Source organism: Clytia hemisphaerica, unplaced genomic scaffold (genome assembly GCF_902728285.1).
Source record: "Clytia hemisphaerica strain Z4C2 unplaced genomic scaffold, Clytia hemisphaerica genome assembly, whole genome shotgun sequence".
In the NCBI taxonomy this organism is placed as follows: domain Eukaryota; kingdom Metazoa; phylum Cnidaria; class Hydrozoa; order Leptothecata; family Clytiidae; genus Clytia; species Clytia hemisphaerica.
Window position 1 is genome coordinate 136,940 of NW_027104580.1, and position 16,282 is coordinate 153,221.

General features: G+C 36.0%; 1 protein-coding gene across 1 annotated transcript in view; it reads left to right on the top strand.

The window, feature by feature from the left end:
* The window catches only part of LOC136823550 (nose resistant to fluoxetine protein 6-like), a 52,985-nt gene that overhangs the window by 34,323 nt on the left and 2,380 nt on the right, over window positions 1-16,282 (top strand). The window contains exon 16 of the mRNA XM_067079738.1: window positions 294-429. Coding sequence (XP_066935839.1) covers window positions 294-401 — 108 coding nt within the window. The 3' untranslated portion in view covers window positions 402-429. The remainder of the gene's footprint in view (window positions 1-293; window positions 430-16,282) is intronic.

The following is a 16,282-nucleotide window of genomic DNA, read 5'->3' on the forward strand; positions in this document are numbered from 1 at the left end:
TCCCCGATATGGTAATATCCAAACCTTCGGGTATTCTTAACTTTTTTAGTTTTTTAAGCCTAAAAATGTTCTTAACATGTTCTTATTTCCACCATTTCGTGAGCATATTTTTACCATTTTTTTCAAAGAAAATAGGTGATTTAGGGTCTCCAAACTTGTTCTTGATGTTTTGGCCATCGAAGCCTTATGTTCTTATATTATAGTTTGTTCTCATTAAAAAAGTGTACTCTTTTTACATAATTTGACGTCTAATAAGTAAAACTGTAATGTCGAGCTCTTTTTTGTTTTCACAGGCATTTGATTTGGTTTCAATGACTTTTGTTTCGTTCGTTTGCTCATTTATGATGGCTTTGTTCCTGGAATACCCTGTCCTGAACCTGGAGAAACGTTTTCTGATGTAGAATTATGAATGGTTCACACATTTTGTCTGTAAGAAGATTTTTTTATATTTGATGTTTTGCTATTCATGATATGCACCACTGGAGAGTCTTCTGAGAACTTTTAAAATTTTCATGTACGTCACTTAAACAATAGAAAAAGTGACGTATTGGGTGGAACAAAAACAGGAAAGTTGCATAATTTCGTGAAGTCATTGCAGTGGTGCATATCATGAATTGACCATAGCTTCTTTTTGGCAGACAGCTTTTTCTTCGACATGAGGTTGGATTCTGAAAGAGTTTTACAGAACTCATCTCATTTAGACGTTTGTTATGTTCTATCGAAGGGCTTTCTAACATCGCGCAGCGCTCAGTTCCATTTCATATTCTGACTAAAATAAATTTATAAAATTTGAAAATTCAAATTTAAGTCCGATGCATTCAAATTCAAACTCAATGCATTCAAATTTTATTTACTTTATGATGAACTTTTAATATTTCTTTAAAGTAGTAAAGGTTTGCAAATCGGCCATTCCCATTATTTTGAAAGTCATTATCTGATGAATCTAGGAAATTATTCTGTCAGAGACTAAAAAATTTGCAGACAGTCTAAGTTCACAAAAAACCTACACCGTGTCCACCCCATTACCTTGTCACCTGATCACACCCGCCCTTTCCGCCCTAACGATCACCTTGTGCATCTCGATAATCGCCTATTCCAGCCTATTCCGCCTTGATTATTTTGGCATTCTATTCTTTGAAACACATTTTCAATTTACATTTAAACATTTTTGCACTCTAGAAGCCATTACTTTAAATGCTTGAATCTGTACGGGTTGAAGGCCATTGCAAGCGTCAATGATAGCATTTTCAAGTTCATCCAGCAGTGTCATAGGCTGTTCGTTTATTGCTTTTGTTCCAAAGGTTACTTCAGTTTACTCCGTAGAAAGATAGAAATCACAGGATGGCGAGGTCCGGTGATCCATGGCCATTCACCTCGTTTGTTGATAGTAGTATAAGTCTGCGACAGCAGTCGGAAGCGACCCGAAGGCTCCTCTTTCGATAGCTATCTACCCGAAGGTAGGGCTTGTTCTCCCTGAAGTTCCCCACTTACCCTTGACCCTTCTCTTAATTGCTGAGCATCAAGCAGAAAGGCGTCAAGTACCATTTTGAGAATCTTTGGTATGACCCGGCTGGGGGTTGAACCCACAACCTTGCGAACCGTAGCCGGATGCTCTACCACTGCACTACGGTCGTTTACTGATAAGTTTACTGGGAAATTGACCTCGATTGAGCGGTTACTAGTGTGAATAGTTGCTTCATCCTGCTGTCGCCACGCATCAAGGCTATTTATGTAGTTTCGAGGAATATCTCTTTGAACCATGTTGTAACGGACGATCCCCAACCTAATTATTCATGGGTATCCATTTTGATGGTCACGACAAACGAAACGAGGACCTAAAAGGACCTTTAAACCCACCCAAAACATAAGCTGGTCTGCTCCCGGTTAGAATTCAACGTAAGGATTGTTTGTAAGACCGTGCCCAAACTCTGAATAATAACAAACATTCCTTGTGTTTGTGTTAACCTCGACAATTAAATTGAATATTGCTTTGTCTGAGGTGATCAAGTTTTGCAGAAAGTTTGTATCCTGTTGAACAGTTCGAAGAAAACGATTACCTAATCCTAATCATTGTGTAGGATCACCATTTTGAAAACCTTGACATCGAACCATATCGTTGATAATTTCGTGATGATCCATCATCATATTCTCTCTATCCTCAATGTTAGGTTAAAAAAATTGTGAGTTTGACTGGCTTGCTTACGCTCTTTCTTAATTCAAATTTTTGCGTCATCTTCTTCTGAGTATACCCTTATACTAAATATCAATTTTTTAACCCTCGTTATATATACAGAACTATTTTGAAATTAAATCAGCATAGGATGAAATAAAAGTTCTCTATTTTAATTGATTCATAACTTCCTGCCTTCTATCTGATTGCATCACTCTTCGATGAACACAGTAAAACAATGCGATCTTCACATCTGTATATATCACACTCGTTATATCTTAGAGTCTCTTTGGTTTTTCCATAAATAATCCTTTTGAGATTCCTTCCAAACGTGCTGACGTCAACCAATTCGTCTCGAGGAGCTTTTTCCATCATTTTGAAGGGAGTTTCAAATTCTATTCATGTTTTGCTGAGTTGTGAATCAATTACCTCGGGGTCTAACTTCTTGATCCACAATCCTTCACGTCACCGGACGTCCACACCAACCTTCGTTTGAATGATAACAGGTTGCTTGTCATGTGTATAGGAAATGTAGTAGCTAAAAGTTTAGAACATAAATAAAGATCTAGATTAAAACTAGATTAAAAGATGTAGGATAAAAGGAATAAGGATCTTTTATTACCCAAACGTAGAGGATTTGATTTTTGCATTGTAACCATAATATTAACGTGAATCAAGTTCTTACTACATACTATCCTAGAATTTCCTTTATTTTCCAGCCTTTTTTTGTTTTCTTGGCTTCAACTTCGGTCATTTGTGACTTTAGATCGTGCACCGGGAAGAACAGTTAATTTGCAATATTTCAGCATCAATTATTCCTGGATTTGAAAACCTCTATCAGCCATAACTTTAATATATAGATCTAGTACATCATAGAAGTTGCTGTCTTGACAAATGAAACGATCAGTTGCTCTACCATAGCAATGAGACAAGAAAGATATGAATCCAGCCGGTGTTATCCCAATCAAAAATTTGACGGTGCTGTGCGATTTATAATCAGACCAGGTTTGTACCTAGACTTTAAGGGATTTGGAGCTTGAGCTTCAGAAACAATGATGTCAAAGTCGGTTTGCGTTTATTTGTCGTTCAAGTCATTTTGTACAATATACTTTAACTGAAAGTTTTTATACCACCCATAGCGTCATCAGCTCATTCCTAGAGCAAGTTAAAGGGAATCTATCTCCTTGACATTCCTGGATTAACTCAAGGAGGTCGCTCTGTTTTTTCTTAAAACAATTTTTGGCATTTTTTTAAAGCGCTGTCATTAAACAATCCTCGAATTTCAACCCATCATCGATGATTCTTCTCCTTGTTATTCCCATCAGTTGTTCTTGGTCGAAATCTCCAAACCGAAGATACTGTTTTATTTTTCTTGCAAATCCTTGATTTGTTTTAACAAAATTTTTCATCACAGTATCGTAGCCAGCAAAAATAAAAACCGGTCCTTGTTTTCGACCACTAGGGTCCTTGCTCATCGACCGCATAATTGTGTCATTACCTATTGTCCGAAATCCTTTGACCCAATTCGCAAGAGCATTTGGCTTTTTCGATGGCTACCATTGTTTTGATGCCAGTACCGCCGATGTGGCTCTGCCACCAAATCGGAACTTTCCACTTCCCCCGTTTATAAGGCACCTGAAAGTAATAATTCCCTTCTTTACCTGAGGTAGTCATAAGTTCCTTAATGAGGAATAAAATCTAGTTTTTGCCATTTTTTGCCTTATCAAAACTCGCAAAACAGCATGAGAATGCTGACTCGAGAAAATGAACTTTGACTAATTTTGATTTTGACTAATATCCTATTCTTTGGCAGTCATTTCCTATTCAAATTGTATGTAACCCTTCATAAGTTTTATCCCGGGCAGTTTCAATGCTTGGAATCACCATAGAGTATAAGATGGTAACGAAAATCCCAGCTGTAGGGATTTAGAATATTCAGCGTCGAATAGGTAGTAGTAGCCAAACGTTGTTATGATACCAAGTTGGTATACAATAGTTGGTAACCTTGGGTTGGTTGGTCAATTAGTTGCCCTAGAAGGTTGTTTTCGTGATTGCGGTTTTCGTAGTGTTGGTGGTTTTGGTATTGTGGTTGTTGAATTAATACTTCTTCTTATCCACCATTTTGTTGGTGGAGGTGTTGAAATTGTTCTCCACCAAAAGCTCGGTTGTTTTGCCGCGAGGCAGCCTCACGACGGAAGTAGCGCAACTAAGCTGCTTCACGATCTGTTAATTTTGGTCGGGTGTATCGGTTCGGAAACCGGAATACCCTGCACCATAATACGGAACGTTTGTTCCAAATATCAAACGATTTGATAAAGGCTTCATCTTTTTATATTTAATAACAATTACTACTTTTTAACACAACAATATCAACTTGTTTATTGTTAGAAGCTGAGCGCTAAGTCAAAGTTGAAATTAGAAAAAATTTCAATTTGTAGCATTTATGAAAAAATATTTGACGTCAAATAAGAAATATTTTGTTCGATTAACGTGACGTCAATTATAGTAAGTGACGATTACGTTTCTCCGGGTAATTTTTTGGACCTACCACGGGAGTTCCTTTTTAAATGAAACAGTAAAGATATTAACAATACTTAAATAATGTAAATACAATTCGGAAATAAATACTGGTTGAATAAATGGTATAATAAATACTAGAGCAAATAGACTATCAATGAAAAAACCCAAAAAATGTAGACCGAACGATAGACGTTAAACGATAAATGAGTTCCTTTAAATTTACTTTTGGTCGTAAAAATCGGATTTTCTTATTTGGAGAAGTTCTCTTCTGTCATATTGACGAAAATGAGTATTTCTCGAGATTTACTTAGTATTTTTGGACCTACCCCGGTGGGCTGTAGGTCCTATAAATTAACCTCTGTTCGTCCGTTCGTTCGTCCGTTCGTTACTAGCTTTTCTCGGGATTGGCTAATTTTTGGCACAAAGATGCAAGATGGTAATGCCCAAAATGTGACGGAGCCCGATTTTCGAAAAAAATTCATTTCCGGCCGAAAATGCCGGAAATATGCCGGAAAAACCGGTTTTTTGGCATTTTCTCGAGATTTCATCATTAGTTTTTTCTGATTTTTTGCACAAAGATGCGTATTAGCAATGCCTAAAACATGGATTAGTCCGATTTTCGAGAAAAATTCTATTCCGGCTGAAAATGCCGGAAATATCCCGGAAATCGCCGTTTTTGCAGATTTTCATTGGACTTTTTCATTATATTTCGTTGTTTTTTCACACAAAAACATTATTTGTAGCAATGCCCACCATCAAGCATGGTTTAATTGTCAATAAAAGTGATTTTTGAAGCCGGAACTTTCTAAAAATCGCCGGAACAGCCTATTTTCGCCGGCAAAACGGTATTTCTTGAATTTCTCGAGCTGTACTTTATATTTTTTCATGAAATTTTGCACACTGATGCAAAATGGCAATACCTAAAATATGACAGAGCCTGATTTTCAATTAACGTACTTTTCCGGCCGAAAATGCCGGAAATATGCCGGAAAAACCGGTTTTTTGGCATTTTCTCGAGATTTCGTCATTAGTTTTTTCTGATTTTTTGCACAAAGATGCGTATTAACAATGTCTAAAACATGGCCTAGTCCGATTTTTGAGAACAATTCTATTCTGACTGAAAATGCCGGAAATATCCCGGAAATCGCCGTTTTTGCAGATTTTCATCGGACTTTTTCCTTATATTTCGTTGTTTTTTCACACAAAAACATTATTGATAGCAATGCCCACCAACAAGCATGGTTTAATTGTCAATAAAAGTGATTTTTGAAGCCGGAACTTTCTAAAAATCGCCGGAACAGCCTATTTTCGCCGGAAAAACGGTATTTCTTGATTTTCTCGAGCTGTACTTTATATTTTTTCATGAAATTTTGCACACTGATGCAAAATGACAATACCTAAAATGTGACGGAGCCCGATTTCCGAAAAATATTTTTTCCCGGCCGAAAATGCCAGAAATATGCAGGAAATCCGTTTTTTTTTTACATTTTCTCGAAGTTTCATCTTTAGCTTTTTCTGATTTTTTTGCAGAAAGATGCGTATTTGCAATGCTCAAAACATGGGCGAGTTCGATTTTTGAGAAAAAATTTTTTCCGGTTGGAAATGCGGGAAATCGCCTCAGATTTTCATTATATGTTTTCCTTGTATTTCTATGTTCTTCACACAAAAACATTATTGATAACAATGCTCACCATCAAGCATGATTCAATTGTCAATAAAACTGATTTTTGCGACCAGAACTTTCTATTAATTTTTCCCTACAACCCTTCCCTCTCCCCCCATCAACAATCAATGATGAATTTATTGCGTTATGCATTTTCGCTTAACGATATATTTTCTGACTGATTTTTTTCTCCTCGCATTGCTATCTAACTTTCATCATCAGGTAGGTCCATTCAGCATCTAGCTTGTTTTCTTATCTTTTGCATAGTGATATAAAATGGTAATATTTAATTTCTAAATTTGGATACTCACGGTAATTTATTTAAGTTGCTCACTACACTTTTTTACTCTCTTGTTATTCGTCCTATATATATCTGATTCTCATCATCAGGTAGGTCCATTCAGCATGTTACTTGTTAGTTATAATTTTGAAGAGAAGTACAACACGGGAGAACGGGACTGAATGGCCTCAAAAACAGCAAGAAAAGAATTGGCCGACAAAGATACTTATGTTCCTTTAATTCCAATGTTTCACATTATCTTGTAACAATTCTGAATATCGACTGCGATACTGACTCTCACAAATGCGTTTATTGCTATTTCTGCCGGTTCGAAGCCGACAAGTGTAACAGTAATAGCCAAGCATTGAAAGATTATCATTTGAATCGTAATCGAATTCTTTACAATTAACCATTGAACACTCCAAAAGGAATGACACATTATACACCCGGTACAGTATATCCATATGCAGGGTTCACGAAATTTTGATGAGTATAAACATTTGCACACTCTGCAGTTGTTTGTTTCGTACACGACATCATCGAAAACCTCATCAACATTTTCGTCACTGTCGTCGTCATGCACCAACGTTGCCGGCTCCGTTGTTGCGACGTCCGTAAGCCTGATTTGCTGACCAGAAATGAGGTCCTTCCCTGGAATGGTGTTTTAGTTTGGGTTTTGAGTATTCCCTCTTGTGCATCTCCTGGATCGAAACCAATTTGTCGCAGACAACATCGTTCAAAACATTTTTCGCCTCTTCTTCTGTTTCTTCCCATGGTTAGGTTAAAGCAATACATACATTTTATTAGATACATTGAATCTTAACACCCAAATTAATAAAGAGGACAAAATTCACCGGGATTCGTTCCGAGATATTTTGGTAAAAGAATTCAGAGATATTGATCCTCACAGGGAACAATTTGAAATAATTCCCATCCTTTTCTTTGTTTAGTACTTCAAGGTTATTTTCCGACTGTCTGTTGTCTTTGTTTAGCCTCATACAGACTTGAAAACGACCCTCACTGCCCACACAACTAATATTCTCAGGTATTTGATAAACGGGGGAGGGGGTCTTAATAAAAATGAAAACCCCCGACCTTTCACTTTCAAAAGACCCCTAATAAGGTTCACTCAACGAGAAAATTAAATTTTATTACGAATCGCGGGCGTTGAAGGTGGTTCCATTCTTCCAAGCATTGGTAGGTGTAAAAAAAAGTGCCACTTCTCTTTTACCCTCCTTCTTTTGACTGAACTTTTCCCCTTCATTTGTAACCGCGACTTTTTACAGAGCGAGTAAATACATTTATAATATCCGTTCATCAATCTCTACACTGTATCCAATTTTTCTTAGAAGCTCCTCAAAGTACCCCTTTGCCTCTACATACGTTAACGTCGTTGCGTGTACCGCCAAATCCCCTCTAACCTCGACGATGGGTCTTCTTTAGTCAACCTTTGAATCGTTCGTACAATTGATCGAATTATTGAATCCCATGTTTTTAGATTAAATTTTATTTGTAAGAAAGAAAAACGTTAAACGCCTTAACAAATTAACAAACTTCACTTTGCGTCACTTTTCTTTTTCGAAGGTTTTGTTTATTTAATTTCTAAGACGATCCAACGTCACTTTAGCCAGTAACTTCCCACAAACCTAATTTTTTCTTTGTTTTATGGTCAGTTACACTTTGAAGCGTTTGTCGAAAGTTATCGCACTGTGGTGGAGGGTGACGTCGATTCCGTGCGGAGTGCATAAAGGCGGGAAAAACACGGAACTCGAAAGCAAAGACTGGAATGGACGACCGAATAGAATTTCTTGGTGGAGAGTTGCGCGTCGATGTCAAATCTAGTCTTAAATTTAGAGTTCCGTGCATAAAATCAAAACCAAAGAATCCTCGGGATCGGGGTAAAGTTTTGTTGAGCTAAAAATGCTTGTTTTTCAAAACGAGAATATTTTGATACACCTCTTTATAACGAAAGATCTATAGAAGCAAAAAGGTCTCCAAGCAGCTCCAATTAATGGTATTGTCAACAGGCTCTTAATTTAATAAAAAAGGAAACCCCCCTTCTTCAAAAGGTTTTCTTCCTTGCAGAGAAACAACCAAAATCAAAAAACTCTCAGCACTAGCCATAGCCAGTCTTTGAAACAGGGATGTAAAATAATGAGGATTCCAAGACTAGTATTTAATGGAATAAGTCGATCTCGTACAATTCCAAGATACAGAGGTACAAAATAAAAATAAATATTTGTTACATTTTACATCATTATTTACTTGAAAAATTTTCAAAGTTTTTATAAAAGTTGTAATAAAATTATTACCATAACTGTAAAATAATAAAAGGAAAGTCAGATAAAAATAACAAAATTTAGGTAGATTCCTCCCACAGTTCGAAGCAAAACCTCCAAATTTTCAGAAGCAGCCACCGACCTAAAATTTGCAAATATCTGTTCTGATTTGCCAGCTGGAAGGATTTCCACGAAATTAAGAACAGTTCCTCGTTTTCCAGGCGAGAAATTTTTACTTCAGAACAGTTATATTTTTCCAGCTAGGAGGTAAAAAAACTTTCAGAACAGATACGAAATTACCAGCCGATTGATTTTACGCGAGTTAACTGTTCTTATCTACCAGGGCTGACAAAATCTTATAAGAACAGATCGCTAAATTCCAGCTTGACATTGAAGGACTTTTAAGAACAGAAACTTAATTTCTAGCTAACAGTTCGAACAGATCCACAATTTCCAGATGTTTTGTAGAACAGATGGAGAATTTTCAGCTGCCACTCCAGGCAACCACATTCAGGACTTTTTTGAAATTCCCTCAGAACAGATAGGAAATTCTTAGACACGTTATTTATAAATATAAGATATCAGACTATTTTTTCATAAGAACAGATCATATTTTTCCAGCTGGTCCCAATCTTCAGTAGAACAGATCATATTTTTCCAGCTGGTCCCAATCTTCAGTAGAACAGACCATATTTTTCCAGCTGGTCCCAATCTTCAGTAGAACAGACCACTTTTTTCCAGCAGACTTTTTTCTTTAGTTCGGTAAGAACAGACCGCCATATCCAGCTGGAACGTGCCTTCAGAACAGATATTTTGAAGTCCTCCTTCGGTGGATGCTTTCGAATTTTACTGGCTATCTAGTTTCCAAAGTTGAGGAATTTGAAAGTTTTTAATCTTCACTCAAAACTAATTGGTAGTAAACCTTTAAACTCTAATTATACAGAACAAAACTTATTTTCACATAAAAATATAAAAAATCTGTCATTGTATCAACTTCAGCGCATAAGTTTTAAATCAAAATCAAAAAAATAGTGTCAAGTTTTGATATGTGAAGATTTGCCAATGACAATGGTCACTGTTGCTTAGAGCTGAAGAAAATAATTTCCACACCCAGCAACATTCATTAAATACTTTTGAATCGAATACAATCAAATTTCAGTTTACTTTCAATCGTATGTCAATTTACATTCTACAATTCAATTTATGTCACATTTTCAAACAAACGATCACAAACCACGTCGAACCGCCGATAAAAACAATAACAAACAAACAGTTCTTCTTTCCACTGGAATAAGCGAGGGATAAATTCTTCTAGGTTTCAAGTCATATCCAAAAGATATGATATTCGTTGCCATCCCAAAACATACAAAAAGTCCAAACCAAGTTCGTATAATCATCAGCACTATTATGGCTAGGATCCAAACCAAAGCAAAGAAATGATTTGATAATTTTCATTCACCATAACAGGATTGTAGAAGCCGAGAGTTAAACTTTTATGGAAATAACCCAACGACTCTGCTGCTGTTGATGCAATGATAAAATTTTCATCTTCTTTCTCATCCTTCCGCAGATTTTTGTTTTTTTTCAAGAAAGAGCCATTCACATTTCAAAACAAAAAAAAATCACTCAAACAATTTTCAACATACGCCTTTTCGGGGTTCACGACGCCATTTTGTAAGCGGAGCATATCTAATGGCGGGGGTGCAGTCGGCCTCAACTAGAAAATCATTTCGGAAAGCCGTAAGCTACGACCTCGGACTATTATCGAGTTGTACCCGACTGAGACGGAGCAAAACAAGCCCCCTAGGGTGATTCCTCCACCACTCCCTCGTCGTGTCTACACAAAAAGTAAACAAACCTTTAAAAATTAGATTGAAAACTCATCCTCAAACAGTCAAAATATAATTTTCCACTTAGAACTAAATCTATCATGGATGTTACTACACAAACCTAAATATTTCTGTTTTTTAGCTTATCAAAAGTCCTCAATTCTTCTTCGCCTGATTGTTCACATTTAAAAAAACAATGCTGTACTAGGGTCTTTCTATATAATCATATCAAAGAAAACAGGGATCATGATCAAACAAAAGGAGTCTCCTAAAGAATTGTTCTGATTCCCTTTTTTCTAGGTATTTTCCATTGGAAATTCCCATGCATCAAAGCAATGATAGATAAATAATATCAGAACATTTTTGCTAATTATACATCAGTTTGTTATTGTTTTGTTATGGACAGAGTTTTATATATTTAACATGAATTTGTGATTAACAAAACAAATTGCTAAATACTGCTTTTAGCTCAAATAAAAAATATAAAAAATAAGATTTATTAATTAGGAGAACAATGGTGTAAAAAATTTGATGATATATTTGAAATTCAACTAAAAGGAGGAATAAGTTTGGGTATGCTATTCAGAAGTAAATTTTTGTGAGGAAAAACCACGATCATTTGTTTTATAATTTGCGGTGAGAGCAAATTTATCCGTACATAATCCATAATTTTTCACCGTTGACTGTCTATAAAATATGGTTTTTTCAACGGATAGCCCATTCACGAAATCTTGATGATTATATACAACACAGTCTAAGATTTAGTTTATATTCAAAAATTGCCCAAGCTTTGTAACAGCATCGTATCATGTCATGAACCGATCGGTTGATCTTTGATGAACAGATTCACAAAATCAGGAGTATTCCAACAAAAACGTGTCCTACAAATTTTGTCTGTATTGCCACTTGTAGCATAATTCTATCAAAAGTGAAAAGAATAGTACCGTAAACGGCCATAACTTGCAACATGGACTTAACTTGCAACAGTATTCATATTTCCTTTGAGAGTAATTTGTCTGCCATTAAAAACACTTCCTCTTTTTGTTACTATACAAACCAGATAACATCAACCATCAACAAGGCCAAATAGATAACAACTTGTTTTCTCTCTACCATGTTTGCTAATTCTGCTAAATTCATTCATTCTGTCATTTGTTTTTCTCTAAAATAAATAATAGGAAAACGTGAAACCATCCTGATACTGTCCATACACATATGACAATATGACATGGATTGACAAAGGATCATTTACTTGTCAAAGTGAACCGCTGCAAGTGGGGATTGAACCTCAGTCACCTCTGTACAGCAACCAAGATTAATGACCACGCCTTAGTGTATATCTACCAGTGTATATCCCAAAAGAGCAAAAGGTATAAAATATATCTGAGAGGAGCATAAAGGCTTAAAGCTAGCTAGTAAGGACGGACTTTCCCGTCCAAGAACATTCGATTCCACGGCAAAAAGTAACAGACGTTAAATCGCGATAAAAAAGCGGTTTTCGTCTAACAGGCTAACGTCACTTGGAATAGCCTAATGTTTAGGTCGAAAATGTCATTGGTTATCCCATAGTAACCCTGTGAATATTATACAGAACGAAGAAGCTTTTTGAGCTCACATTCTGGGTAGCTTGACACCAACCCTAATTATATAACCCTGATTATAATCATAATTATCCTTATGCGTATTACGTCAAGGTCTATCATGTCCCAAAGTTACATTATCCAAAATAAGCCCCTTTAATAGATAGCAATAAAATAAATCATAAGAATGTATAGTTTTTTTTTTATTCTTGGCTAAGTAAGGAAACCGATCAGGATCAAGAAAGCCCTGTCCAAAATTCAATAGCAAAAATGAAATAATAGGGACAAGTCAGCGTTTCTTATGGGTTTTCGTGTTATTGCCACAAGTAGTCAAGTTTTTACCTCAGTTCACCACTCGGTAAGTTTCTTTTTCCATTCAACCTTAAGACTTCGGAAAGCGGCACAGTCAAGCGGTTGAGCCAGGTGGGTTGCGTTTGGCAGGAGCGCAATAAAAAGTATATTTCGCTTAACACATTCCTGAAAAAGAAGTATTTTGGTTCACAATAACTTCTTTAACACAGCTGAAATAATCTGTGTCCCTACCTGTGCGGCGGTTAAGGGTATGTTTTTCAAAATATCCGAAATGCACTGTAAGGGTGGACTTGATAAATGCACTGTATGTGTGCAAGCAAATCTAGGAAAAATTGCAAATATTTGCTCGAAAATCTTGGTTTTCTTTGCTCTAAAAGAGTTTAAAATTTGAAAAAATGCATTGTAAGGGTATGAATTTTTCAGTTGGTAAACCCACTGCCCCCCCCCCCGGCCGGTAACCAACATAGGCATACTTACAAGATTGAGATTAATAGAAACTTTGCAACAAACCCAAACAAGACATTTGAAGCTGATACATAGAAGTTTCGAAGTAAAAGTAAAATTTCGCTTTACTACAGTACTGAAGGAAATAATGGGACAAACATTTTCGTTGGATCTTGTATCGGTCCCCTAGTTATTTTTTTAGTTAGATCTTATCATTGTAAAAATAGCTGGTATCAAATTACCATCAATACCAATAAGATAGGGTTTGCATGGCCCCCGTCACTCAATATTTTGGAAAGCAATTTTTTTTACTTTAAAAAATCTTATATATACCGTTTAGAGGGGTGAAATAAGGGTTAAAAGTCAATAATTTTCTTCGTCGCCCAACCATGGTGGGTGACATATTTTTTTGATCCCCTCAATTCGATTCACACGCCGGGGGCCATGGTTTGATACATACCTCAAGTACTTCGAGGGAGAAATGTGCTCCAAGGTTGTCTCCGATCAAGCAAGTAGGTTTGTCGTTATTGTTTACGTGTTGCAAAAACACCTGAAACAAGCACAATATTATTTATTCTCGGATAAGTGCTTTGTATCCAAGTAAAATTATGCAGATCTATATTTGTCAAGTGAATGGCATACCGTCGCGAATCTAAAAATAGACATTGATTTTTATGTTTGACTGAAATTCAATCCGATCACCCTTTGCGTTTATTACGCTTGCACGCAAATTACACTAAATTACAAAGAACAAGTAATAACTTTCACGACTTTTGAATTAAGACAACAAGGATTGTGGGATTGAATTTCGGTCAAATGAGAGAAGTAATAATCATGACGTTTGCATGACGAAGCGCTATTGAAACAGTTACTTCGAAAACCTTGAATTTTTGTGATACTGTAGATCTTCGAATCTCGTTTATGAGTAGAAGAACAAGCAAAAAGACGGTTTGCTGATGATGTTTGATATATAATATAATTGCTTACTTGAAAAAACCAATGTTCAAACACTTGGCCATCAAACCATCCTGAATCTGTTGATTCAAACTCAGTGCCTTTTGGTGCACCCATTGTCCACTGACCATATACATGTGCCGACTTGTAAATAACCATGGTTGGGAGGTACTTTTCAGACGCATTACCACAATACATCACACCAAAAACAACAAAATATATGTACAAACTTTCGATGACGTAACAGTAACTCCCAAGATTTCAGGAATTTTACGCTTTTGGAAATGTTAACCTTTCGGAAGAGCAATCAAATTATTTTTACCTTCTATTTGGAGTCGACCACCAATGAGTGCCGGCCAATAATAAGAATACTGTATGATGTCTATTAGCAGACCATTCGACCCCTTGGAAATAATTGGTCACAAATATTTAGAGGCTTACATGGCTCCATTGCCGATATGCTCAAGATTTTTCGAATCTAAAATATTTCTAAATTGGGACAGATAAAAACGTGCAAGTTACCTAAATGACTGCTTCGAATGTTCAACAAGCTTTTCAACACGGTTAAATTGTCCGCTCCCAACTAAGACCCGCTGCTTCCCAGGATCATCTTGGAGATTGGACTCGTCGTAGTTGTAGATGAAGTCGGGATCGATATCCTTGATAGCGTTCGTAAGTTCCTTGTGATAATCCTTAAATAAAAAAGTGAACTTGTTAGCCAAATATGACTTAGCTATTGTTGCAATACGCAAATGTTTTAGTGCAAAAAAATCAATGTTAAATATTTTGCAGATTCGTTGTAGAATTTCTTTGATGAGAAACTTCATTCAACAGTAGGGTTTTTTTATTCTCGCAAACTCGGCATAGAAAAATTAATATGAATATGCCCGAACAGTGGCTCGAAAATTAAGCTTGTTAAGAATATCTAAATAAACAATCAAGCTAAACAATCAAGCTAAACAAGAACATCGTATTCAAAGCCAAAGTTTTCTGATTCTTAAATATCGGAAATCTTCGTGGCAAGAAATTTTTTGCGAAATTACAAAAAAGTGACTTAAGAGTAGCTACGATCGTAGTTTTCAGATTACTTGTATTTTACAGAACATGTGTTGATATTTTTGGAAACAGCAGAACGAGAATAGAGAAAAACTTTCGATCTCTACTTGATGAGAAAATTCAGTAAAAATTTTATCCAACCTCATAATTCGCGAATTTAAATTCCCGCGAAAAATTTCATTAAGTCAAATTCACGAAATTAAATTCCTGGTCTGAATCGCGAAATTTTATCGCCATGAAAATTCATGACAACAAAAGATCCAAATAATTTCTGACCTGGATTATAAATCATTTTATTCTCTCAGTGCCCCGTTGGCGTTTTCATACTTGTCAATGTAGTTTGGAAGCTTCGTTATTCGAAAATGTTAATTTCGCACATACCTTTAAAATATCTCTCGTTACGACACACCGTTTACCTTTCACTTTATCAGCTGTACGTAGCGTAACATTATTTTTGATTGAAATCCTCTCAATCATTTTGGACCAAGCAAATATCTCATTTGCTGTAGACACACCGTTTGCCTTTCACTTTATCAGCTGTACGTAGCGTAACTTTGTTTCTTGATTGAAATCCTCTCAACCATTTCGGACCAGGTAAATTTTTCATTTGCTGTAGACATAAGGGTTTGCGGTTCATTTTGATCAGGTACTTTTGCACGAGTTCCATGAACTCGAGTGAAGTTAATGGCATCTTCCATTTCGCGACGTAATTCAGTATCTAGCGTTAGAAAAAAGGATTTTCTACATATCTTCCCATTCACTTTATTATAAAGAAACTCTAAAAAAGGAAGAAGAAGTATGGATATTTCTCTTGAAATTCAATTATACATTTCATCCATGTATAATGAATGTTTCACTTTTTCTTACGCGGGGAAAGCACAGGTTTGAATCTGGCCATTCTCGTCTTTAAAATTCAAGAAATGATTCCCTTCATCAAAAGTCGTTTAAAATTCAAATCATAAGGTATCCCATACATAATAGCTTTAGAATTGATTTCCCTGTCTGCTCAATAATTTAAACAAAGCGGGCAGTTTGCCAATCCCGAAATTTCGAGCTTGAACAAATAGATTTTTAAACCCAATCGGGATCTACGTAGGAAACTTCATCCCCATTGAGAGAAAATGTTCCATAGGGCACAGGGGTGTAAAAATTATCGTAGCGTATCTACTTATATGAAAATCAAATGTAGAAGAAA